Source organism: Hylobates moloch, unplaced genomic scaffold, assembly GCF_009828535.3.
Source record: "Hylobates moloch isolate HMO894 unplaced genomic scaffold, HMol_V3 SCAFFOLD_16, whole genome shotgun sequence".
Lineage (NCBI taxonomy): Eukaryota > Metazoa > Chordata > Mammalia > Primates > Hylobatidae > Hylobates > Hylobates moloch.
The window spans coordinates 80,696,253-80,723,585 of record NW_026652291.1 but is presented as its reverse complement, the minus strand read 5'-3'; the positions used below and the strand labels follow the sequence as shown (position 1 = coordinate 80,723,585).

The 27,333-nt window shown below is 39.1% G+C and overlaps 1 protein-coding gene and 1 long non-coding RNA gene across 3 annotated transcripts in view; one reads left to right on the top strand and one right to left on the bottom strand.

Moving 5' to 3' along the window:
• The window catches only part of LOC116484806 (uncharacterized), a 33,542-nt gene extending 8,950 nt beyond the window's left edge, over positions 1–24,592 (bottom strand). The window contains exons 1-3 of one of the 2 annotated variants that reach the window (XR_009210334.1): positions 24,494–24,592; positions 23,242–23,319; positions 22,740–23,002 (exon numbers count right to left, since the gene is read on the bottom strand). This is a non-coding gene — a long non-coding RNA (uncharacterized LOC116484806). The remainder of the gene's footprint in view (positions 1–22,739; positions 23,003–23,241; positions 23,320–24,493) is intronic. The other variant, XR_004252673.2, reaches the window with a different exon arrangement.
• A 106-nt stretch (positions 24,593–24,698) lies between these two features.
• Positions 24,699–27,333, top strand: FSCB (fibrous sheath CABYR binding protein). The gene is given in 3 exon segments (XM_032179760.2): positions 24,699–24,835; positions 24,936–26,724; positions 26,726–27,333. Coding segments are annotated over 2 exon segments (2,247 nt in total). The 5' UTR covers positions 24,699–24,835; positions 24,936–24,979; the 3' UTR covers positions 27,228–27,333.

Sequence of the window (27,333 nt, the reverse complement as noted above, 5' to 3'; positions counted from 1 at the left end):
GTTCCATTGATCTATGTCTCTGTTGTGGTACCAGTACCATGCTGTTTTGGTTACTGTAGCCTTGTAGTATAGTTTGAAGTCAGGTAGCATGATGCCTCCAGCTTTGTTCTTTTGGCTTAGGAATGACTTGGCAATGCAGGCTCTTTTTTGGTTCCATATGAACTTTAAAGTAGTTTTTTCCAAGTCTGTGAAGAAAGTCATTGGTAGCTTGATGGGGATGGCATTGAATCTATAAATTACCTTGGGCAGTATGGCCATTTTCACGATATTGATTCTTCCAACCCATGAGCATGGAATGTTCTTCCATTTGTTTGTATCCTCTTTTATTTCATTGAGCAGTTGTTTGTAGTTCTCCTTGAAGAGGTCCTTGACATCCCTTGTAAGTTGGATTCCTAGGTATTTTATTCTCTTTGAAGCAATTGCGAATGGGAGTTCACTCATGATTTGGCTCTCTGTTTGTCTGTGATTGGTGTACAAGAATGCTTGTGATTTTTGTACATTGATTTTGTATCCTGAGACTTTGCTGAAGTTGCTTATCAGCTTGAGGAGATTTTGGGCTGAGACGATGGGGTTTTCTAGATATACAATCATGTCATCTGCAAACAGGGACAATTTGACTTCCTCTTTTCCTAATTGAATACCCTTTATTTCCTTCTCCTGCCTGATTGCCCTGGCTAGAACTTCCAGCTCTGTGTTGAATAGGACTGGTGAGAGAGGGCATCCCTGTCTTGTGCCAGTTTTCAAAGGGAATATTTCCAGTTTTTGCCCATTCAGTATGATATTGGCTGTGGGTTTGTCATAGATAGCTCTTAGTATTTTGAAATACGTCCCATCAATACCTAATTTATTGAGAGTTTTTAGCATGAAGAGTTGTTGAATTTTGTCAAAGGCCTTTTCTGCATCTATTGAGATAATCATGTGGTTTTCATCTTTGGTTCTGTTTATATGCTGGATTACATTTATTGATTTGCATATGTTGAACCAGCCTTGCATCCCAGGGATGAATCCCACTTGATCATGGTGGATAAGCTTTTTGATGTGCTGCTGGATTTGGTTTGCCAGTATTTTATTGAGGATTTTTGCATCAATGTTCATCAAGGATATTGGTCTGAAATTCTCTCTTTTGGTTGTATCTCTGCCAGGCTTTGGTATCAGGATGATGCTGGCCTCATAAAATGTGTTAGGGAGGATTCCCTCTTTTTCTATGGATTGGAATAGTTTCAGAAGGAATGGTATCAGTTCCTCCTTGTACCTCTGGTAGAATTCGGCTGTGAATCCATCAGGTCCTGGACTCTTTTTGGTTGGTAAGCTATTGATTATTGCCACAATTTCAGAGCCTGTTATTTGTCTATTGAGAGATTCAACTTCTTCCTGGATTAGTCTTGGGAGAGTGTATTTGTCGAGAAATTTATCCATTTCTTCTAGATTTTCTAGTTTATTTGCATAGAGGTGTTTGTAGTATTCTCTGATGGTAGATTGTATTTCTGTGGGATCAGTGGTGATATCCCATTTATCATTTTTTATTGCATCTATTTGATTCTTCTCTCTTTTCTTCTTTATTAGTCTTGCTAGCAGTCTATCAATTTTGTTGATCTTTTCAAAAAACCAGCTCCTGGATTCATTAATTTTTTGATGGGTTTTTTGTGTCTCTATTTCCTTCAGTTCTGCTCTGATTTTAATTATTTCTAGCCTTCTGCTAGCTTTTGAATGTGTTTGCTCTTGTTTTTCTAGTTCTTTTAATTGAGATGTTAGGCTGTCAATTTTAGATCTTTCCTACTTTCTCTTGTGGTTATTTAGTGCTATAAATTTCCCTCTACGCACTGCTTTGAATGTGTCCCAGAAATTCTGGTATGTTGTGTCTTTGTTCTGATTGGTTTCAAAGAACATCTTCATTTCTGCCTTCATTTTGTTATGTACCCAGTAGTCATTCAGGAGCAGGTTGTTCAGTTTCCAGGTATTTGAGGGGTTTTGAGTGAGTTTCTTAATCCTGAGTTCTAGTTTGATTGCACTGTGGTCTGAGAGACAGTTTGTTGTAATTTCTGTTCTTTTACATTTGCTGAGGAGAGCTTTACTTCCAACTATGTGGTCAATTTTGGAATAGGTGTGGTGTGGTGGTGAAAATAATGTATATTCTGTTGATTTGGGGTGGAGAGTTCTGTAGATGTCTATTAGGTCTGCTTGGTGCAGAGCTGAGTTCAATTCCTGGATATCCTTGTTAACTTTCTGTCTCATTGGTCTGTCTAATGTTGACAGTGGGCTATTAAAATCTCCCATTATTATTGTGTAGAAGTCCAAGTCTCTTTGTAGGTCACTCAGGACTTTCTTTATGAATCTGGGTGCTCTTGTATTGGGTGCATATATATTTAGGATAGTCAGTTCTTCTTGTTGAATTGATCCCTTTACCATTATATAATGGCCTTCTTTGTCTCTTTTGATCTTTATTGCTTTAAAGTCTATTTTATCAGAGACTAGGATTGCAACCCCTGCCTTTTTTTGTTTTCCATTTCCTTGGTAGATCTTCCTCCATCCCTTTATTTTGAGTCTATGTGTGTCTCTGCATGTGAGATGGGTTTCCTGAATACAGCACACTGATGGGTCTTGACTCCTTATCCAATTTGCCAGTCTGGGTCTTTTAATTGGAGTACTTAGCCCGTTTACATTTAACGTTAATATTGTTATGTGTGAATCTGATCCTGTCATTATGATGTTAGCTGGTTATTTTGCTCGTTAGTTGATGCAGTTTCTTCCTAGCCTCGATGATCTTTACAATTTGGCATGTTTTTGCAGTGACTGGTACGGGTTGTTCCTTTCCATGTTTAGTGCTTCCTTCAGGAGCTCTTTTAGGGCAGGCCTGGTGGTGACAAAAATCTCTCAGCATTTGCTTGTCTGTAAAGTATTTTATTTCTCCTTCACTTATGAAGCTTAGTTTGGCGGGATATGAAATTCTGGGTTGAAAATTCTTTTCTTTAAGAATGTTGAATATCAGCCCCCACTCTCTTCTGGCTTGTAGATTTTCTGCCGAGAGATCCACTGTTAGTCTGATGGGCCTCCCTTTGTGGGTAACCTGACCTTTCTCTCTGGCTGCCCTTAACATTTTTTCCTTCATTTCAACTTTGGTGAATCTGACAATTATGTGTCTTGGGGTTGCTCTTCTCGAGGAGTATCTTTGTGACGTTCTCTGTATTTCCTGAATCTGAATGTTGGCCTGCCTTGCTAGATTGGGGAAGTTCTCCTGGATAATATCTTGCAGAGTGTTTTCCAACTTGGTTCCATTCTCCCCGTCACTTTCAGGTACACCAGTCAGAGGTAGGTTTGGTCTTTTCACATAGTCCCATATTTCTTGGAGACGTTGTTCGTTTCTTTTTATTCTTTTTTCTCTAAACTTCCCTTCTTGCTTCATTTCATTCATTTCATCTTCCATCACTGATACCCTTTCTTCGAGTTGATTGTATCGGCTACTGAGGCTTCTGTATTCTTCACGTAGTTCTTGCAACTTGGCTTTCAGCTCCATCAGCTCCTTTAAGCACTTCTCTGCATTGGTCGTTTTAGTTATACATTCGTCTAATTTTTTTTCAAAGTTTTAACTTCTTTGCCATTGGTTTTAATTTCCTCCTGTAGCTCTTGGTAGTTTGATTGTCTGAAGCCTTCCTCTCTCAACTCGTGAAAGTCATTCTCCATCCAGCTTTGTTCTGTTGCTGGTGAGGAACTGCATTCCTTTGGAGAAGGAGAGGTGCTCTGCTTTTTAGAGTTTCCAGTTTTTCTGCTCTGTTTTCTCCCTGTCTTTGTAGTTTTGTCTACTTTTGGTCTTTGATGATTGTGATGTACAGATGGGTTTTTGGTGTGGGTGTCCTTTCTGTTTGCTAGTTTTCCTCTTAACAGACAGGACCCTCAGCTGAAGGTCTTTTGGAGTTTACTAGAGGTCCACTCCAGACCGTGTTTGCCTGGGTGTCAGCAGCGGTGGCTGCAGAACAGCGGATTTTCCTGAACCGCAAATTTAGCTGTCTGATCGTTCCTCTGGAAGTTTTGTCTCAGAGGAGTACCTAGCCGAGTGAGGTGTCAGTCTGTCCCTACTGGGGGGTGCCTCCCAGTTAGGCTGCTCGGGGGTCAGGGACCCACTTGAGGAGGCATTCTGCCCGTTCTCAGATCTCCAGCTGCGTGCTGGGGGGGACCACTACTCTCTTCAAAGCTGTCAGTCAGACAGGGACATTTAAGTCTGCAGAGGTTCCTGCTGACTTTTTGTTTGTCTGTGCCCTGCCCCCAGAGGTGGAGCCTACAGAGGCAGGCAGGCCTCCTTGAGCTGTGGTGGGCTCCACCCAGTTCGAGCTTCCTGGCTGCTTTGTTTACCTAAGCAAGCCTGGGCAATGGCGGGCGCCCCTTCCCCATCCTCGCTGCCGCCTTGCAGTTTGATCTCAGACTGCTGTGCTAGCAGTCAACGAGACTCTGTGGGCATAGGACCCTCCGAGCCAGGTACAGGACACAATCTCCTGGTGTGCTGTTTTCCAAGCCCGTTGGAAAAGTGCAGTATTAGGGTGGGAGTGACCTGATTCTCCAGGTGCCGTCTGTCACCCCTTTCTTTGACTAGTGAAGGGAACTCCCTGACCCCTTGGGCTTCCAGAGTGAGACAATGCCTCACCCTGCTTCGGCTGGGCTCGTGCATGGCGCGCTGCACCGACTGTCCTGCACCCACTGTTTGGCACTCCCTAGTGAGATGAACCTTGTCCTCAGATGGAAATGCAGGAATCACCCGTCTTCTGCGTCGCTCACGCTGGGAGCTGTAGACTGGAGCTGTTTCTATTCGGCCATCTTGGCTCCACCCTCAAATATTTGTTAAATAATTTATTTGATGTGCTTAGTACTGTTCCTGACACATAGTAGGTCATTAACAGAGATTTATTTTTTTGGTACTGCCCAAAGTTCTAAAATGTTTCTTTAGATAATTGGAAAAAAGAATATGAGCAATCTGGGAGATTTATGCAGATGATGACTAGTGTATGGACGAATCCATTTATTACTGGATGAGGAGAGCATTAGTCACCTGTGGATTGTCCCTGGGGCTCATCTTGGACTCTCTCCTTCTCCAAGCTTTATCTGAATTATCTCACATGGGACAGCCCCTATCCTTTGAGCCTTCTTTTTAACAAAAAGAAGCCTTCTTTTAAACAAAATCCGTAAGTATGTTGTCATTTTTTAAAGTTCCACCAGGTATACATCATTTTGATATTTGTATACATCAAATGACGTATATATCATTTGATATTTGTCTGATTGTATATAAATGTTAAGCATTTATTTGTTATTGCTAATCCTGCCTCTTAATAATCTTGCAGATATGTGATCTGCTTAAACTGAGAAATTGCTCTCTAAAAAACAAACTTAAGTTGGTCTGGCAAAATTATGTTTTTCTTATTATCTGTGTTTCTTGTTACATACTGGAAACTTGTATGTTGGTTTAATATTTTAGAAAAATACATATACATATATAAAATATTAGAGGTCTCAGTGTGTTAGTATGTTTTGGGGTAATTTTCTATGGTATAATAAAACCTTGAAAAAATTGTGCAGTAAGCTATGAGGCTATGTTTATTTGTAGGATCTTTTACCCCTTTTTACGTTTTGTAACCTCTTTCCCTCTTTTAAGGATCTTTAGGGCCTACATGTTTTCTTCCTTCTTTTCACTATCGAATTCTGCTCTGAAAAAAGGGAAATCCACACAAATGTGATTTATAAGCCTTTTACACATGTTTGTCTTCTCTGAAGGATATTTGCATGTTAGACTGCATCTCTTATGTAATGCCTTTGCTTCTTATTAAAGAAACTTTCAGCATCAGAATTAGGAGAAGGCTTTTCTGTTTACAGTCACATAAATATATGTGTAGAACCAATCCACCATACAGATCTGTGTACACTCTCTGATTTTCACAATCTGGATTCAATCCCATTTTTGGAAACTTAGAAATTTCTATTCTATCTTATTTGATGCAACATTAATATTCAGTCTGCATCAAAATACTTGATTTCAAGTAATGCCTACTTGAAATCTCTGTGGGTTGAGCTTGTTGTGATTTGATCTCTGTTAATTGATTTGGCATTCATTCTGAAGCTGGCAATGGAAAAATTTGTTTTACATAACTCTTTTAAAACAACAGAGCATAAACCAGAAGGGTGGTGGTATAGTTGCTTATTTGTATGATTGAAGCAGAAAGCTTATATGTAAAGTTGAGGTGAGGATGCTTTCCAGTTTTTCCAAATGCATCATCAAAATTTTCTCTCAAGTCCCGTGGGCTTCACACTTAAAAAGATCTGGCGGTGCGCTGAATGCAATGTAGTGTAATGTCATGCTGAAATTCAGAGAAGTGGGGATCCTATTTCCTTAGTCTGCCTTTTATTGCTCTCAGTGGTTTCCAGTGTGACTCCTGGTGCCAAGTAGTTAGGAACAATGTTATCATCAGGGAACAGTGCTTGGGTTTTAATGCTTTGTAATGCTAGAGCTGACAAGTCATACTTTTAGAGTGAATCTCCAGAGTCATGTGCCATGCTCCATTTGTGTGTGCAGTAGCCTCTATTGTCCATGGAGAGCTTTGACCTTTCAGCAAGAGCTGAGCATGCCCAACATAAGGACTTACGTTGTTCAGCTGAGCTAGAACTTTAATCCATTGTACATTTAATCCCTTAAACAAAGGATTATTTCAAATGTCTTCATTTGGTAGTAGTATATTTTTTTCTCAATTGCTCTAATGCTACCTTTGTTATGTGTATGTGAGGCTGTATATTTTCATGAAGAGTTGATGTGGATATTTTTTAACCTACTTAACACGTTGGGGCTATGTAAAGCAAGCAAATGCTGGAAGTTAATTGAGGGGTGCTGTTTCTGTGGGCAAATAGTCAAAGGGTACTCAAGTTTTGGGGTCACATGTAATTTGCATAAAACACAGCTATCCCACAGATTTTACCATCCTATTGCAAAAATTCTAGTCCAAGACTGGCTCCTTTAGTCTTCTCTTCAGTGAAGACTTATGCAGGGCAGAGGAGTCAGAAGGTGGGTTTATTCTGGATGGGGCAGTGGATTTTTCTTAAGTATAATCTAACTCTGATATTGTTTTTATAGAAAATTCTGGTAGATATATTTATGAAAATGATCTGTAGTCATCCATAATCTAAAGTTAGAATTAATAGAAGGGATAACTATATACTTTTAAAGTTCTTTCTCAGCAAGTTCATAATTTGTCCCTGGGGGATTTTTTCTAAGCATTTTTTTTTCTGAGCATGTTTAAAAACTTTGGTCTTCTTTTTCTAATAAACAATTTTTAATAGCCTTTCAAATTGCTGAATTTGCATTTTCAATAGTTTTCTGCTTGAGCATTTCTGCTTCTATCTAGTTAGAAAAATTCAAAGTAGAGCTTATATTTTTCAAATTTCTGTCAAAATGATGTTCTATTTAAAACTATATAATGCTAAATAAAAAGTTTTAAAAAGTAGTGTTGGACTAAACAGAAATTTTCATCCAAAGGGTTCTTTCAAATTGCTATACATGGAACATTTGAGCCTGTCCATATATCATTTGTGTAAGGAGAAACTGAAGTTAGGAGGAGTTCGATAAGTTACCCAAACAGGTATGAAAATTTTCATTAATAGGTTTGGTTAAGTCTGATATTCTCTCAACCGGGAAAGATAATGTTTTAGGTTTAGAGATAATCTGGAGGAGTAATTTAATGTTTTCTTATATATGCATTTTGTTGACAAAACCACTTGAGTGGTTTTATATATGTTGAGCTTTAAATCTACATATGGGATTTTGTTAAATTCTCTTTAATTTTCTCAGGAGAAATGGAAAAGAGAAAAAATGTTAAATCTGTATAGGGATTGTGAGTCTTTAGATAAAAATAGAAATGTTAAGACCTTATATTGATTATTAGTTGCTGCATACAAGAATGTTTTAGTCCTTTGTGTTGGACTTTTTTTTTTTTTTTTTTGATTAGAAGTAGGTTCTGATTCTAATGTCATAACTTGGTGGTTTGATCTAAGGAGGAGCAGAGCCTATCTAGGTACAAAAATTACTCTGTGGCCAGGCGTGGTGGCTCACACCTGTAATTCCAGCAGTTTGGGAGGCTGAGGTGGGTGGATTACTTCAGGTTAGGAGTTTGTGACCAGCCTGGCCAACATGGTGAAACCCTGTCCCTACTAAAAATTAGCTGGGAGTGGTGGCTTGCACTTGTAATCTCAGTTACTTGGGAGCTGAGGCAGGAGAATCTCTTGAACCTGGGAAGCAGAGGTTGCAGTGAGCTGAGATCGTACCACTGCAATCCAGCCTGGGCAACATAGCAAAACTCTGTTTCAAAAAAAAAATTACTCTGTAAGCAGTTGAGTTCTGGTCAGAATCCAGGACTACTTGGTATGCATCCTTCTTTGTTCACATACTCATGTTCTTTTGTAAAAAAAGACTAACTTGAGGGCCCAGCGGCAACTATGGCATGGCCCAAATGAATGTACTAGTTTTGTCTCCATTGCTAAGCAATATCCATCCTAAAAGAGAGTTCCTGGATTGTTGAAGCAGGATTAGGTTAGGAAAGGGAGATGATTGACTGTTGTCACTAAGCTCCCGCTGTCTGACTCCTGTAATGTAGCCTAATAAAAGGCTACATCTATTACATTGATGTAATAGAACTAATACTCAATTTGATTTTCCCATATGGTGCATTAAAAAGAACTGATATAAACCTCGTTTTCACCTCCATTTTTTCTCTAGCTAAATTCTGATTTAATCTGAAAGCAATACTATTAATATAAAACATTTAGACAAAGTGTATTGGTAACCGTACGTTCTTATCTGGGAGTTATAATTTAAATCATATAGCAATGACTTCAAAGTTTATGACATAATAACATCCTCAGATCCCTAAATATGATAAGTGCATTATTCACTGGCTTTGCAGGAAAATGTTCTATTTGTGTAATTTAAGAAGAGTTGAATAAGAGAACTAGTTATAGATGTCTGAGCAGAGCATAGGGAAATCACACAGGATACCTTGAGGCTAGTAACATCATTATCCCTAGGCTGAAAGGGGAAGGAGAATATTGGTTTGGAGGCAAGAAAAAGTGGGAGTGCTGTGTGAAGAAAGCTAAGTGAGAGGGATCTTATAAAAGCTGTGATGTTTGTCTGAGAGACTCAGCCAGCTTGAAGCAACTCTTCAGTAAAGGAGCTGGGAGAACTTCACTGTTCTGCCTGCATCAGATCTCTGCTAAGTGCACCTCATTTGCTGAATCCAATCAAAGTCAGAGAGCAATGCCACTCATTGTTGAGGTCCATTTGGCCCATACTCCTGGGGTAAAATGTAGGGAAAAGTGTGAAGAGAAGATCTATAATAATAAATAGAAGACAGAATAATATTTAATTTAAAACTTGACGATTCAGAGGCACTCATATATTTCTGAATGTTTGTGAATGATCATATGAATATTGATTTGAATTGTATACTTTTTTGAAGTTATTCTGAATATGCACTAACTTACTGATGTATTCTGGAACTAACTTTATTGAATTAATAAACACACACACATACAGACACCCCTGGCATCTTGTTATAGAGGTAAAGTGAAGAATTGTAAAATCATCCACACTCAAAAACCCAATATCCTTCTATCCCATACTTATTTGCATTTTCTAGATGTTTCTTTTAGTAAAAAAAAAGACCAAAACAATATCTAAAAAAAACCTGCCATATCTATATCTATATCTGTATATCTTTTGCCATAAACACTAAATATATATATGTATGTACATGTGTATATATATATATATATATATGTCTTTTGCCATAAACACCAAATAAAAAGAAGAGTGGGACAAAAATAGTTCTGTAGCCTGTGATTAAACAAGGGTTACCAGGATAAGACATTGCAGCCTACACTTACAATAAAACACTTTTTAGTCTGAGATATTTGGGAACATTGAGACTACACTATCTCAGGATGCTTCGCATCTTTGTTCCTTTGGCTACTACACATGCTAAACTTTGCCTGAAAAAAAATCTATTCTTTTGTTCTGTCAAAGCAAAAAATTGCATCAAAGCAAGCTAAACCAGCAAGGAAGACTTTGTTTGATGCTATTGTAATAGAAGAGAGATGAACACATTGTCTGAACTCAACTTCACTAAAACAAAAGACGGGAGGATTTTTGAGAGACAAAGACCTGGGGTGGGGCAAATCTTAGGTCATCTGTGCTTGCTAATTGGCCTTACTGAAAGGAAAAGTAAATTTTCTTTTGTCTTCATGACAGAAGGTAGTTTTACAGCTTGGAGCTGAATGTAGTCTTCTATCCTCCCACAGAGACTGGAAGATGGGGGCACTATCTTCTTAGATGATGACATTTCAAAAGGATGGCTCTCAGGTCCTTGAGAAAGCAGTCCTGGATTGTAAAACTGGCAAGACGCTTTTAGAAAGATTTGCTTTTAGAAAGAAAGATGTATATCTTAGAGGAGCGGAGAAAGAATTTACAATTACGAGTTTATTTTTTAAATAAATGCTCTAAGAAAACAGGTCCCAGAGAAGAAGCCTATCTGAAATTTAGTGAAGCTGAGGGGCACATAGGCCATCTTGGTCAACTCTCATACTCATTTGATTCCTTTTCTAATCTTTCATTGATCCCATCCAATTCAATCCTTTTACTTTGGGCATTTCCGTAACCCTCACAAAAGATTGCAGACATTGTCAATATATTGATGGCCTGCTACATCCATCTCTGCTTTAACGGAAGGTGCAGCTGACACTGATCCAGATCAGAGGACCCATTTCACCAGTACCATGATCCTTGACCCACAGAAACAGAATAAAATTGGGTTGTTTTAAGATGCTCTATTTGCGGTCATTTGTTTTGCAGCATAGGCATCAATACACTTCTTCCTTGTTCCTGCAATCATTATAAACACAGAGGACAGAGGAAACTGAAAACTCTGCAGTGTTTCTATGTGGCGTTTAAAACAAAATAACAATTCTTGGTAGAATCTGTAAGTCGCTGCATCATCAGGCTCCTGTCTGCTTCTTCAAGCGTACCTCGTGCATGCTTTCCTTGCTTGGCCTTCCCTCCAGCCACAGCAGTTTTCTTACAGTTTCTAGAACACGGCATTTGCCTCCTAATATGCCTCTTTTTTGCTTTCTCTTTTAGAAGCTCTCTCTTACAAACCCCTTCAGGTCCTGTTAACCTAGGTAAAGTATGTGCTCTCTTCACTACTTAATATACTTTTTAAACTTGATTTTAAACTTATTTATATTCAGTTTCTCCCACTAAACTGTAAGGTACATGAAGGCAAGAAGCAATGTCTAGTTTTTTCATTTCCCTAATACCTAGCAGCAGTCATTGGAATATATAGGTGCTCAAAAATATTTCTTCAGGAAATAATTATTTCAAAAATTCAAGTTTCTTGAAGTAGAATTGTTGGTAAGTTCTGTGCGTATTTCAGAAACTTTATATATTCAACGCATAAAAATTGTATATATGTAAGTTGCACAATGTGATGTGTTTTTTGTTTTTTGGGTTTTGTTTTTGAGACAGGGTCTCCCTCTGTCACCCAGGCTGGTGTGCAGTGGTGCAATCTTCGCTCACTGTGATCTCTGCCTCCTGAGCTCAAGTGATCCTCCCATCTCAGCCTCCCAGGTAGCTGAGACTACAGGCGTGAGCCACCATGCCTGGCTTATTTTTAAATTTTTTTTGTAGTAACAGGGTTTCACCATGTTGCCCAGGCTGGTCTCAAACTCCTGAGCTCAAGCCGTCCACTTGCCTCAGTTGCCCAAAGTGCTGGGATTATAGGCATGAGCCATTGTGCCCAGCCCAATGTGATGTTTTGGTATATGTGTTGTGAAGTGATTATCACAATTAACATATTCATTACCTCATATAGTTACTATTTTTTTGTAGTAAAAGCATTTAAAATCTACTCCCTTAGCAATTTCAAGTATATAATACATTATTAACTATAGTTACCTTGTACATTAAATCTACAGAATTTAGAAATTTGATATGTATTTTCAAATTACCCAGAATAAAGATTATATCAATTCAAACTCTAGCCAGAAATGTGGGAGAGTATCCATTTACTAGCACTTTATTTTTTGGGTATCTTTAAAATAAATCTTTGTTACTTTTACATTGGAATTATTTTAATTTTTATTTCAGAAGTGAATTTGATCTCTTTCATGTATTTATTTGTCTTATTTTTCCTCTTTAAGTTTTCTATTTATGCCTTTTGTTAATTTTTCTATTGTGTTATTTTTATATTGATTTTGGATATTAAGGCTAAATATGTGAAATTTCACACTTATTTTTCTTAGTTGCTCATTGCATTTTATTTTTAATGTACAGAGATTTTAAAATGTTATGGCTTCTGTCCTCACCTTTCTACTGAAGTTGCTCTTACTATTAATAAAATTACCAATAACCTCTTCATTATTATATCAAATGGGCATTTTTTCAGGCTTCGTCTTACTTGTTCTATTCGGTTAAAAACAAGGCAATATAGGTCACAGTTTAGATATTTGGCCTATATTAATTCGTAGCATCTCTGCCATCACTAAATCATAGCTTTCAAAGTGATTAGAATTATAAGTAAAATTAAATGCTACTCAGAGAACTTGTTTTGATAAAATTAAATCATCAGGAGGAGGACTTTCAGCAAATCTCTCTGGTTTTATGACTATAGAAATGGGTTGAACATGGTAATGACAAGCCTGAATAAAAAATAAGGAAACAAACACCAGAGAGTGAGAGTCAGAAATACAATGTGTCAGGCAAGAGTCAGAAACATGGGGCTACAAAATGATGTAATAGTTTCCTAGGGCTGCAACAAGAAAGTACCACAAATTGAGTTATGATAACAAATTTATTCCCACAAAGTCTGGAGGCTAGAAATCCCAAATTAAGGTGGCAGCAGGACCGTGGTCCCTCTGAAGCCTCTTGTAGTCCCAGATATTCCTTGCTGTATGGCAGCATAACTCTAATCTCTCAATCTTTACATGCCCATCTTCCTTCTGTGTCTGTGTCCAAATTTTTCTTTCTCTCTCTCTCTTTTTTTTTTAAGGAGACATACTCCATCACCCAAGCTGGAGAGCAGTGGCACAATCTTGGCTCACTGCAACCTCCACCTCCCAGGTTCAAGCAATTCTTGTTTCTCAGTCTCCTGAGTAGCTGGAATGACAGGCACACAGTACCATGCCTGACTAACTTTTATATTTTTAGTAGAGACAGAATTTTGCCATGTTGTCCAGGCTGGTCCCAAACTCCTGACTTCAAGTGATCCACCTGCTTCAGCCTCCCAAAGTGCTGAGGTTACAGGTGTGAGCCGCTGCACCCAGCCCCAATATTTTTCTTCTCATAAGGATACCATTTTAACCTAATTACATCTGTAAAGACCCTATTTCCAAAGAAGGTCATATTCACAGGTACTGGCGGTAGGACTTCAACGTATCTTTTGGGGAAATACAATTCAATCCATAACAGATGTGAACCAAGTGAGGGAGAAAGAGCTGAATCATCTGAGATTTCTAGAACAAAAGATAAAATGCCAAGTCCTAAATTGAAAGAGAGTTTGTGTAATGATTAGTGGGGTCATATAGATGAGCAGAGCAAAAGAAACATATGTATGTCTTAAGAATGGAATGAGAAACTGCTCCATGAAATCTCATCATTCTACTTGAAATCTTAGGTAATTTTTAAAATTATCTATGCATGATATTTTTATGAACAAGCTAATACTAGTAGCAAAAGGCAGTTTACTATGACAGTTTGGTACATGATTAAGAAAGATCAAGTTCTGACTTCCAGTTCCAAAATGGCAGTGTAGAGGCAAGCTGGCTTCCCTCCCTCTCCTCCATGCAGAAAACCAAAAACAAACACGGAACACTAAGATTTTCACCACCAACAACCCAGAGCTCAAGTGTGACGATGTGAGACAGTTGCTGGGACTTCAGAGAAGTGGAAAAACTCTGAGTAGGTGGTAGGAGAATTGATCTTCCACATCCGTAATGCCCCTCCACCCCCATTCTGCCCAGCACCAAGCATTTTAAAAAATCTCCCCACAACTCATGATTTATATAGTGGAAGAAGTGAAATTGAGGTTCTTGACCAGCTTCTCCACCTTCTTAAGTTCTCATGGGAAGCATCATGACTGCCTGAATAGAGAAATATCTTTGAGGACAGGCAGAGACAATGAGGGGAGCCGGTACTACTATTTCCTAATCCTAGGAACTCTGCTGTGTAACTTGGCCAAAGGAGATGCCAAATCAGAATGACTGTTCAGCAGCAGCACGCTGTAGAAGGTATGTTCTTTGGATCCACTGGACAAAAACCCCTAGTCACTCTTCCCACACTGCTGGGATAATCCTTTTGGAACACCCCCCACTTGGGACAGGAAGCACTCTGACCATTTATTATAGCTGAAGTGAACCTGGGTCTAAGATGTCACTCAGCATCAACAAGGAGGCAGTGACCTACAAGATTTGCTAAGCAAATATATTCAGTAAAAACCAAAACAAGCCAGACAGAGTAAACTAGAATAAATAACGAATTATTCAATAGAAAGACACAGACATATGCCCACAAGAAACAACAGCAAAGAGAAAACCATTACTCCCTATGAGGACAAAGTAAAAATTAAATGCCTGATTCTAACAAGATGGTGATACGTGAGCTCTCTGATCAAGAATTTGAAATACCAATATTAAGAAAACTCAGTGAGCTCCAAGGTAACACAGATAAGAAATTCAGAAATCTAGCAGAGAAATTTAACAAAAAGATTAAAACAAGACATTGCTGAAGTGAATACATTTGCTGAATTGAAGCACTCTTTAGAGGCCCTCAACAGCAGAATGAACCAACTAATGAAAAAAATCAGCGAGCTTGAAGGCCAGCTATTTGAAAATACACAGAGGAGAAAACAGAAAATGAATAAAAGGAATGGAGACTACCTAAAAGACATAGAAAATTATTTCAAAAGACCAAATCTAAGAATTATTGGTGTTCAGGAGGGAGCTGAGCAAGAACGGTGTAGAAAGCTTGTTCAAGGAAATAAGAACAGAAAACTTTCCAAAACTTGAGAAAGAAAGAAATAACTATGTACAGAAAGGTCTTAGGGCACCAAACAGATTCAACCCAAATATGGCTACTTATCATAAAGCATATAATAATTAAACTCTCAAAGATCAAAGACTCCTATCTCTCACCATACACAAGAATCAAATTAAAATGGATTAAAGACTTAAATCTAAGATATAACACTATGAAACTAGTAAAAATACTCCAGGACATTGGTCTGGGAAAGCACAGGCAACCAAAGCAAAAACAGACAAATGGGATCACATCAAGCTAAAAATCTTCTGCACAGCAAAGGAAACAGCCAACAAAGTGAAAAGACAACCATAGCATTGGAGAAATCATTTGCAAACTAATCATCTGACAAGAGATTGATAACCAGAATATACAAGGAGCTCAAACAACTCACTAGAAAAAAAAAACCCAAATAATCAAATTAAAGAATGGGCAATCATTATACTGAAAAGATACCTATACTAATATGTTTACCACAGCAATATTCACAGTAGCAAAGATAAGGAATCAGCTTAAGTGTCCATCATTGGATGACCGGATAAAGCCAATGTAGTGTATATACATGATGAAATGCTTTTTAGCCATAAAAAAGAAAAAAATTGCTAGGTGTTTCAAAATGGCAGAATAGGAACAGCTCCAGTCTGCAGCTGCCAGTGTGATCAATGCAGAAGATGGGTAATTTCTGCATTTCCAACTGAGGTACCTGGTTCATTTTACTGGGACTGGTTGGACAGTGGGTGCAGTCCATGGAGGGTCAGCTGAAGCAGGGCGGGGCACCACCTCACCCAGGAAGCGCATGGGGTTGGTATTTCCCTTTCCTAGCCAAGGGAAGCCATGACAGGCTGTACCTGGAAAAAAACAGGACACTCCCACCCAAATACTGCACTTTTTCAATGGTCTTAGCAAATGGCACACCAGGAGATTATACTCGCACCTGGCTTGGTGGGTCCCATGCCCACAGAGCCTTGCTCACTGCCAGTGCAGCAGTCTGAGATTGACCTGCGAGGCAGCAGCCTGGCAGGGGAGGGGCATGTGCCATTGCTGAGGCTTGAGTAGGTAAACAAAGCAGCCTGGGAAGCTCAAACTGGGCAGAGCCCACTGCAGCTCAGCAAGGCCTGCTGCCTCTGAATAAAAGGTAGCATAAACTTCTGCAGACTTAAACATCCCTGTCTGACAGCTCTGAAGAGAGCAGCGGTTCTCCCAGCATGGTGTTTGAGCTCTGAGAATGGACAGACTGCCTCCTCAAGTGGGTCCCTGACCCCCATGTAGCCTAACTGGGAGAGACCTCCCAGTAGGGGCCGACTGACACCTCATACAGGTGGGTGCCCCTCTGGGACGAAGCTTCCAGAGGAAGGATCAGGCAGCAATATTTGCTGTTCTGCAATATTTGCTGTTCTGCAGCCTCTGCTGGTGATACCCAAGCAAAAAGCGTGTGGAGTAGACCTCCAGCAAACTCCAACAGACCTACAGCTGGGGGACCTGACTGTTAGAAGGAAAACCAACAAACGAAAAGGAATAGCATCAACATCAACAAAAAGGACATCCACACCAAAACCCCATCTGTAGGTCACCAACATCGAACACCAAAGGTAGATAAAACCACAAAGATGGGGAGAAACCAGAGCAGAAAAGCTGAAAATTCTAAAAACCAGAGCACCTCTACTCCTCCAAAGGATCGTAGCTCTTTGCCAGCAGCAGAACAAAGCTGGATGGAGAATGACTTTGATGAGCTGACAGAAGCAGGCCTCAGAAGGTTGATAATAAAAAACTTCTCTGAGCTAAAGGAAGATGTTCAAACCCACTGGAAGGAAGCTAAAAACCTTGAAAAAAGATTAGATGAATGGCTAACTAGAATAGAGTGTAGAGAAGTCCTTAAATGACCTGATGGAGCTGAAAACCATGGTACAAGAACTATGTGACACATGCACAAGCTTCAATAGTTGATTCAATCAAGTGGAAGAAGGGGTATCAGTGATTGAAGATGAAATAAATGAAAGAAAGGGAGAAGTTTAGAGGAAAAAGAGTAAAAATAAACAAAGCCTCCAAGAAAGATGGGACTATGTAAAAAGACCAAATCTACGTTTGATTGATGTACCTGAACGTGACGGGGAGAATGGAACCACGTTGGAAAACAGTCTGCAGGATATTATCCAGGAGAACTTCTCCAACCTAGGAAGGCAAGCCAACATTCAAATTCAAGAAATACAGAGAACACCACAAAGATACTCCTTGAGAACAGCAACCCCAGGACACATAATTGTCAGATTCACCAAGGTCGAAATTAAGGAAAAAATGTTAAGGGCAGCCAGAGAGAAAGGTCAGGTTACCCACAAAGAGAAGCACATCTGACTAACAGCGGATGTCTCAGCAGAAACCTTGCAAGCCAGAAGAGAGGGGGGCCGATATTCAACATTCTTAAAGAAAAGAATTTTCAACCCAGAATTTCATATCCAGCCAAACTAAGCTTCATAAGTGAAGGAGAAATAAAATCCTTTACAGACAAGCAAATGCTGAGAGATTTTGTCACCACCAGGCCTGCCTTACAAGAGCTCCTGAGGGAAGCACATGGAAAGGAACAACTGGTACCAGCCACTGCAACAACATGCCAAATTATAAAGACCATCAATACTAGGAAGAAACTGCATCAACTAATGGGCAAAATAACCAGCTAACATCACAATGACAAGACAAAATTTACACATAACAATATTAACTTTAAATGTAAATGGGCTAAATGCCCCAGTTAGAAGACACAGACTGGCAAATTGGATGAACAGTCAAGACCCATCAGTGTGTTGTATTCAGGAGACCCATCTCACATGCAGAGACACACAAATAAAGGGATGCAGGAAGATCTACCAAGCAAATGGAAAGCAAAATAAAAAAGCAGGGGTTGCAATCCTAGTCTCTGATAAAAAGACTTTAAACCAACAAAGATCAAAAGACACAAAGAAGGCCATTACATAATGGTAAAAGGATCAATTCAAGAAGAAAAACTTACTATCCTACGTATATATGCACCCAATACAGGAGCACCCAGATTCATAAAGCAAGTCCTGAGTGACCTACAAAGAGACTTAGACTCCCACACAATAATAATGGGAGACTTAAACACCCCAGTAATAATATGAGATCAATGAGACAGAAGATTAACAAAGATATCCAGGACTTGAACTCAGCTCTGCACCAAGCAGACCTAATAGACATCTAGAGAACTCTCCACCTGAAATCAATAGAATATAGATTCTTCTCAGCACCACTTTGCACTTACTCCAAAATTTACCACATAGTTGAAAGTGAAGCACTCCTCAGCAAATGTAAAAGAACAGAAATCACAACAAACTGTCTCTCAGACCACAGTGCAATCAAACTAGAACTCAGGATTAAGACACTCACTCAAAAGTGCACAACTACATTGAAGCTGAACAACCTGTTCCTGAATGACTACTAGGTAAATAATGAAATGAAGGCAGAAATAAAGATGTTCTTTGAAACCAATGAGAACAAAGACACAATGTACCAGAATCTCTGGGACACATTTAAAGCAGTGTGTAGAGGGAAATTTGTAGCACTAAATGCCACAAGAGAAAGCAGGAAAGATCTAAAATTGACACCCTAACATCACAATTAAAAGAACTAGAGAAGCAAGAGTAAACAAATTCAAATCTAGCAGAAGGCAAGAAATAACTAAGATCAGAACAGAACTGAAGGAGATACAGACACAAAAAAAACCTTCAAAAAATCAATAAATCCAGGAGCTGGTTTTTTTGAAAAGATCAACAAAACTGATAGACCGCTAGCAAGACTAATAAAGAAGAAAAGAGAGAAGAATCAAATAGTCACAATAAAAAATGATAAATGGGATATAACCACTGATCCCACAGAAATACAAACTACCATCAGAGAATACTATAAACACCCCTATGGAAATAAACTAGAAAATCTAGAAGAAATGGATAAATTCCTGGAGACATACACCCTCCCAAGACTAAACCAGGAAGAAGTTGAATCCCTGAATAGACCAATAACAGTCTCTGAAATTGAAGCAATAATTAAGAGCCTACCAACCAAAAAAGTCCAGGACCAGACAGATTCACAGCCAAATTCTACCAGAGGTACAAAGAGGAACTGGTACCACTCCTTCTGAAACTATTCCAATCAACAGAAAAAGAGAGAATCCTCCCTAACTCATTTTATGAGGCCAGTATCATCCTGATGCCAAAGCCTGGCAGAGACACAACAAAAAAACAGAATTTTATGCCAATATCCCTGATGAACGTCGATGTGAAAATCCTCAGTAAAATACTGGCAAACCACATCCAGCAGCACATCAAAAAGCTTATCTACCATGATCAAGTTGGCTTCATTCCTGGGATGCAAAGTTGGTTCAACATATGCAAATCAACATAATTTATTACATAAACAGAAGCAACAACAAAAACCACATGATTATCTCAATAGATGCAGAAAAGGCCTTCGACAAAATTCAACCACCTTCATGCTAAAAACTCTCAATAAACTAGGTATTGGTGGAATGTATCTCAAAGTAATAAGAGCTATTTATGACAAACCCACAGCCAATATATTGTGAATGGGCAAAAACGAAGCATTCCCTTTGAAAACTGGCACAAGACAGGGATGCCCTCTCTCACCACTCCTGTTCAACATAGTGTTGGAAGTTCTGGCCAGGGCAATCAGGCAAGAGAAAGAAATAAAGGGTACTCAATTAGGAAAAGAGGAAGTCAAATTGTCCCTCTTTGCAGATGACATGATTGTATATTTAGAAAACTCCATTGTCTCAGCTCAAAATCTCCTTAAGCTGATAAGCAACTTCAGCAAAGTCTCAGGATACAAAACCAGTGTGCAAAAATCACATGCATTCCCTCACACCAATAACAGACAAACAGAGCCAAATCATGAGTGAACACCCATTCACAATTCCTACAAAGAGAATAAAATTCCTTGGAATCCAACTTACAAGGGATGTGAAGGACCTCTTCAAGGAGAACTACAAACCACTGCTCAACGAAATAAAAGAGGACACAAACAAATGGAAGAACATTCCATGCTTATAGATAGGAAGAATCAATATTGTGAAAATGGCTATACTGCCCAAGGTAATTTATAGATTCAATGCCATCCCCATCAAGCTACCAATGACTTTCTTCACAGAATTGGAAAAAACTACTTTAAAGTTCATGTGGAACCAAAAAAGAGCCCACATTGCCAAGTCAATCCTAAGGCAAAAGATCTAAGCTGGAGCATCATGCTACCTGACTTCAAACTATACTACAAGGCTACAGTAACCAAAACAGCAAGGTACTTGTACCAAAACATATGTATAGACCAATGCAACAGAACAGAGGCCTCAGAAATAATACCACACATCTACAACCATCTGATCTTTTACAAAGAACTTAAACAAATTTACAAGAAAAAAACAACCCCATCAAATAGTGGGCAAAGGATATGAACAGACACTTCTGAAAAGAAGACATTTATGCAGACAATAGATGCATGAAAAAATGCTCATCATCACTGGTCATCAGGGAAATGCAAATCAAAACCACAATGAGATACCATCTCATGCCAGTTAGAATGGCGATCATTAAAAAGTCAGGAAACAACAGATGCCTGAGAGGATGTGGAGAAATAGGAATGCTTTTACACTGCTGGTGGGAGTGTAAACTAGTTCAACCATTGTGGAAGACAGTGTGGCAATTCCTCAATGATCTAGAACTAGTAATATCATTTGACCCATCCCATTACTGCGTAGATACCCATAGGATCATAAATCACGCTACTGTAAAGACACATGCACACATATGTTTATTGGGGCACTATTCACAATAGCAAAGACTTGGAACCAACCCAAATGTCCATCAATGATAGACTGAATTAAGAAAATGTGGCACATGTATACCATGGAATACTATGCAGTCATAAAAAGGATGAATTCATGTCCTTTCAGGGATATGGATGAAGCTGGAAACCATAATTCTGAGCAAACTATTTCAAGGACAGAAAAGCAAACACCGCATGTTCTCACTCATAGGTAGGCATTGAACAATGATAACACTTCGACACAGTGGGGGGAATGTCCCACCCCAGGGCCTGTCATGGGGTGTGGAAAAGGGGGAGGGATAGCATTAGGAGAAATACCTAATGTAAATGACCAGTTAATGGGTGCAGCAAACCAACATGGCACATGTATGCCTATGTAACAAACTTGCATGTTGTGCGTATGTACCCTAGAACTTAAAGTATAATTAAAAATAAAAAATAAAGCTTAACTTGGTAGAAAATTTAAAAAAAGAAAATCATGTCTTTTGCTGCAACGTGAATGGAACTGGAGGCCATTATTTTGAGAGAAACAACTCAGAAACAGAAAGGCAATGCATCTTCTCACTTGTAAGTGGGAGCTAAATAAAGCTTCCACATGGATGCAGAGTGTCGAATGTTATAACAATAGAGACTCAGAAGTGTGGGAGATGGAAGTGGGGGATGATAAGAAATTACCTAATGGGTACAATTTATATTATTCAGGTAATTGTAACACTAAAATCTCTGACTCCACCACATGCAATGTATCTATATAACAAAATTATACTTGTACCACATAAATTTATACAAAAAATGGGCAAAATATCTGAATAGACATTTCTTAAATGATGACATAGAAATGGTAAACAGTGATAAGAGAAAATGCTCAACATCACTAATCAGAGAAATGCAAATGAAAACCACAATGAGATACCATCTCACCCCTGTCAAAATGGCTTGTATGAAAAAGACAGACAAGAGAGGAAAACAGAAAGATCTAAGGACTGGAAATTGAGAATTCAATTTAATTGAAATGGAAAATTCTGTTTAAGGAAATGGGGAAAAGTCTTATTTAAGTTAAAGAAGCAAAACTAATCCAATACATGTAATCTTATATTAACCCAATTAGTGCAATGTTGGCTTTGACATTTATTTCTTGTTGTGAATTGACCCAAAATAGACTTTGACGATATTACATGAAATTTCAAAAACTTGATTACAAAACACACCTGCAGTATTTGTCAGATATAATTGAGAGAAACACCAGGCTCTCTCTTTGCGACCACAAAGATGTTGATAAACAACCCAATGGAGATTGCCCCATCAATTGACCCTTTTATGAAATGCTTCTCTGTAGCTTGCAATACTATTTTATAGCGTCATAACTTTTTTTCAAAATTGGAGTCAATCCTCTCAAACCCTACCATTGCTTTATCAGTGAAGTTTGTGGAATAGTCTAAATCCTTCGTTGTATTGCAACAATGTTCACAGCACTTCACTAGGAGTAGATTACATCTGAAGAAACTACTTTCTTTGCTTATCCATAAGAAGCAGCCCTTCATCCATTAAAGTTTTACCATTTGATTGCAGCAATTCAGTCTTGTCTTCAGGCTCTACATATAATTTAAATTTTCTTGCTATTTCTACCACATCTGCAGTTACTCTCTCCACTGAAATCTTGAAGCCCTCAAAGTCATCTATGAGGGTTGGAATCAGCTTCTTCCAGACTCCTGTTAATGTTGATATTTAGACCTGTTACCATTATTCATAAATATTCTTAATGGCATCTAAAGTGGTAAATCCTTTCCAGAGGGTTTAAAGTTACCTTCAATTTCAGAACCATTAATGGAGTCACTGTCTATGGCAGCCATAGCATTATGAAATATATTTAAATAATAAAATTGGAAATCAAAATTACCCCTTGATCCATGGGCTGCAGAATGGATGTTGTGTTAGCAGGCATGAAAACAGCATGAATTTCAAATGAGAGGTCTGTGACTCTTCTTTTCACGTGAACACTTAGAGGCCATTGTAGGGCTATCAATTTGCCTAATTTCAATATTGTTGTGTTTCAAGCAATAGAAAGGCCTGAGGAGAGAGAGAGAGAGAGATGGGGGAACAGCTGGCTGGTGGATTAGTCAGAACACATACAACATTTATCTATTAAATTTGTTACATATAAGGTATGATGCTGCAAAATATTTATGGTAGTAACATTAAAGATCACTGATCATAGATCACCACAGCAGATAGTATAATAATGAAAAAGCTTGAAATATTGCAAGAATTACCAAAATGTGACACAAAGAAATGAAATGAGCACATACTGTTTGAAAAAAATGGCATCAATGGACTTTCTCGATGCAGGCTTGCCACAAACTTTCAATTTGTAAAAAGTGAAGTATCTGTAAAACACAAAAAAGCGAAGTGTAATAAAATGAGGTATGCCTGTAATTCCCAAGGATCCCATCTTTAAATACCGTAACTTTGGGGGTTCCAACATATGAATTTGTGGGTAAGGAGACAGGGCCACAAACATTCAGCTCATAACACCAATGCATGTGAAAAAAAGGAATTATTCAATTCACTATGTTTTCTAGGGGCAATATGGCATAAAGAAATTTAAAAATATTCCCAGATTAATGCAGTCATAATTATTATTTGGCATATGGTTATTACATTGTCTCCTATAACTGTATTTTAAAAGTCTATTTTCTCTTCTTAATTTTCCTCAGACTAATGCACAATGTTTTTGCATACTGTTTGACCAATATTCATCTTTTTAGTAAAATTCTTGAGTAATATGAGTTAAAATTTTATCTGTATTCCAAATCTAATACAATGTCATCTACAATTTGCTTGACTGGAATTCCTCCTTTTCATAGCTTCAATTTAATGTTTTTATCTTCAGCTGGTGCAGTGGCTCATGCCTTAATCTCAGCTACTGGGGACGCAGGGGTAGGAGTATTGCTTAAGCCCAGAAGATGGAGGCTGCAGTGAGCTATGATTGCACCACTGCACTCCAGCCTGGGTGACAGAGTGAGATCCTATGTCAAAAAACAAGACAAAAATAAAAATAAAGTTTTTATCTACATTGGGGCATTCATTCCCATGTAGGTACTCAGCAGAGTCTAAAGTGACTACTTCAAAAGGTGCATTTTATCTCACTTGGCATGTATTTAGACTCATTCTTTTAGTTGGCAAATTTTGGGTGCAACTACACTCTAAAATAGTTAAATAAAAATTAAAATATGATGTTTTAGAAGATAAACCTGCCTTCTATATTTTGACAATAGGCTGTTGTGTTACTGAAGGCTAAGAATGTAGAAAAGAAGCTTATATGAAGACGAACTTCAGAATTTAAGTTTTTCAAACAGTAGTAACTTCCTTTCAAGTCATATAAAATACATTGATAGAACATCCTCACACATGTTATGGGTTGTTTTGTACAATTGAAAATAGGCTGCAGCATTCTGAGTTCTGCATTACTGTCTTTGTTAATAGGATGAAAAGAACAGAATTGAAAGTTCAAAAAAGCACCAATTTCAGCAATTAGAAAGTGGCATTACTGGAATTTACCTGATGTTCTTTTGTAGACAAATGCTTTTTTTCAACTTGACTTGTTTCAAAAAGTGGACTCTCACTTGCAGCCATTACCTATGGATGTATACTAAGTTTAAAAGTCCTAGGAATATCACTGATGGAATCCTGAAGGCAGAATTGGCTATGATGTCATAGACCCTTGAAGGAAACTTCTAAAAGTGATACTTAGTTATAACAGACACTAAACAAGAAAGACGCTTACTGAATAAGGTGGGATCCAACAAGAGTGTAGTATGGAATGCAATAACTTATGAATTACTTTTTTTCTGAGGGAGTCAACAGAATGACACCTAAGAAAGGCAAAGTCTTTGACACTTGGTAGGTTTGTGATTTTTGGTCATTACTTGAAAATTAATAAATTTGAAATCACTAGTCTTAGAAATGGAAGAAAGTGATGACTCTAATCAGCCTATCTCAGCATGTAGGCAAGAAATTCGAAAGAGAAGACGACCCAGCCAACCAATGGTAGACAAAAACCAGCAAACTGATGTAATAGAGAGAAAGAAACACATGGCCATACCAAAATCATCTAGCCCCAAAGCTACCCATCGTATCGGTAATACTTCTGGAAGCAAAGGCAGCTACTCTGCCAAAGCCTATGATTCTATTAGAGTATCTTCTGAACTTCAGCAAACTTGGACAAAGAGAAAGCGTGGACAGGAAATGACTAGTAAGTCTCTCCAGACAGCCACCATTGTAGAAGAGAAAAAAGAAGTCAGGTTAGTTGAGGAAACTGTGGTACCTGAAGAAAAGTCAGCTGATGTTAGAGAAGCTGCTATTGAATTGCCAAAGAGTGTTCAGGAAGTAGAAATTCCACCAAACATACCTTCAGTTCAACTAAAAATGGACAGATCTCAGCAGACCAGCCGTACAGGATACTGGACCATGATGAACACCCCTCCTGTAGAAAAAGTGGACAAGGAACAACAGACATACTTTAGTGAATCGGAAATAGTGGTTATTTCCAGGCCGGATAGTTCTTCTTCAAAGTCAAAGGAAGGTGCCCTGAAACATAAATCCTTGGGAAAGATTTTTGCTAGTGAACACCCTCAACCAGCAACAAACAGCAATGAAGAAATTAGGCAGAAAAGTGTCAGCAGAACTTCATTTACTCAGGAGACTAAAAATGGTCCTCTGGTACTTTTAGAAGATGAGCTTAGGGAAGAAGTAACTACACCTGTTGTACAAGAAGGTTCTGCTGTTAAAAAAGTGGCTTCTGCTGAAATAGAGCTTCCACCAACAGAAAAATTCCCAGCTGAAATACAGCCTCCATTAGTTGAAGAGGCCACTGCTAAGGCACAGCCCAGACCTGCTGAAGAGACCCATGTCCAAGCACAGCCATCAACTGAAGAGACTCCTGCTGCTGAGGCAGCCGCTGCAGTTGCAGAGAGTTCTGTTAAGGTTCGGCCTCCACCTGCTGAAGAGGCCCCATTAGTGGAGTTTCCTGCTGAAATTCAGCCTCCATCAGCTGAAGAGTCTCCTTCTGTAGAGCTTCTTGCTGAAATTCTGCCTGCATCAGCTGAAGAGTCCCCTTCAGAAGAGCCTCCTGCTGAAATTCTGCCTCCACCAGCTGAAAAGTCTCCTTTGGTAGAGTTTCCTGGTGAAATTCCATCTCCCTCAGCAGAAAAGGCTCCCATTGAAGTACAGCCTTTACCAGCTGAGGGTGCCCTTGAAGAGGCCCCAGCTAAAGCAGAGCCTCCAACTGTCGAAGAGACCTTTGCTGAAGTTCAGCCTCTATTACCTGAAGAGGCTCCTAGAGAAGAGGCTCGAGAACTTCAGCTTTCAACAGCTATGGAGACCCCTGCAGAAGAGCTTCCTACTGAATTTCAGTCTCCATTAGCTAAAGAGACCACTGCAGAAGAGGCCTCTGCTGAAATTCAGCTTCTAGCAGCTACAGAGGCTCCTGCAGATGAAACTCCTGCTGAAGCTCGGTCTCCACTATCTGAGGAGACTTCTGTAGAAGAGGCTCCTGCTGAAGTTCAGTCTCCATCAGCTAAGGGAGTTTCTGTAGAAGAGGCCCCTCTTGAGCTTCAGCCTCCATCAGGTGAAGAGACCGCTGTGGAAGAGACCTCTGCTGCAATTCAGCTTCTAGCAGCTACAGAGGCTTCTGCAGAAGAGGCTCCTGCTGAAGTTCAGCCTCCACCAGCTGAGGAGGTCCCCGCTGGAGTTCAGCCTCCACCAGCTGAGGGGGCCCCCGCTGAAGTTCAGGCCTCCGCCAGCTGAGGAGGTCCCCGCTGAAGTTCAGCCTCCACCAGCTGAGGAGGCCCCCGCTGCAGTTCGGCCTCCGCCAGCTGAGGAGACTCCTATAGAAGAGACCCTTGCTGCAGTCCACTCTCCCCCAGCTGATGATGTCCCTGCAGAAGAGGCCCCCATTGACAAACATTCCCCACCAGCTGATTTGCTTCTGACTGAGCAGTTTCCTATAGGAGAGGCCTCTGCTGAAGTTTCACCTCCACCATCTGAACAAACCCCTGAAGATGAGGCTCTGGTAGAGAATGTGTCTACTGAATTTCAGTCACCGCAGGTGGCAGGAATTCCAGCAGTAAAATTAGAATCGGTTGTTTTGGAAGGTGAAGCAAAATTTGAAGAGGTTTCAAAACTGAATTCTGTCCTTAAAGATTTGTCTAATACCAGTGAGGGACAGGCTCCCACTCTTGAAATAGAAGGTGTTTTTCATATAGAACTAAAACAACGTCCTCCTGAACTGTAGTCAGGTTGTACCTAAGCTAGCAATCAGAAGCTGCGTGGTTTTGGAAGAACATACTTTAGAAAAGGGTGGGCGGCGGGAAGTAGCTTTGTCAATAAGGCAAATTAAA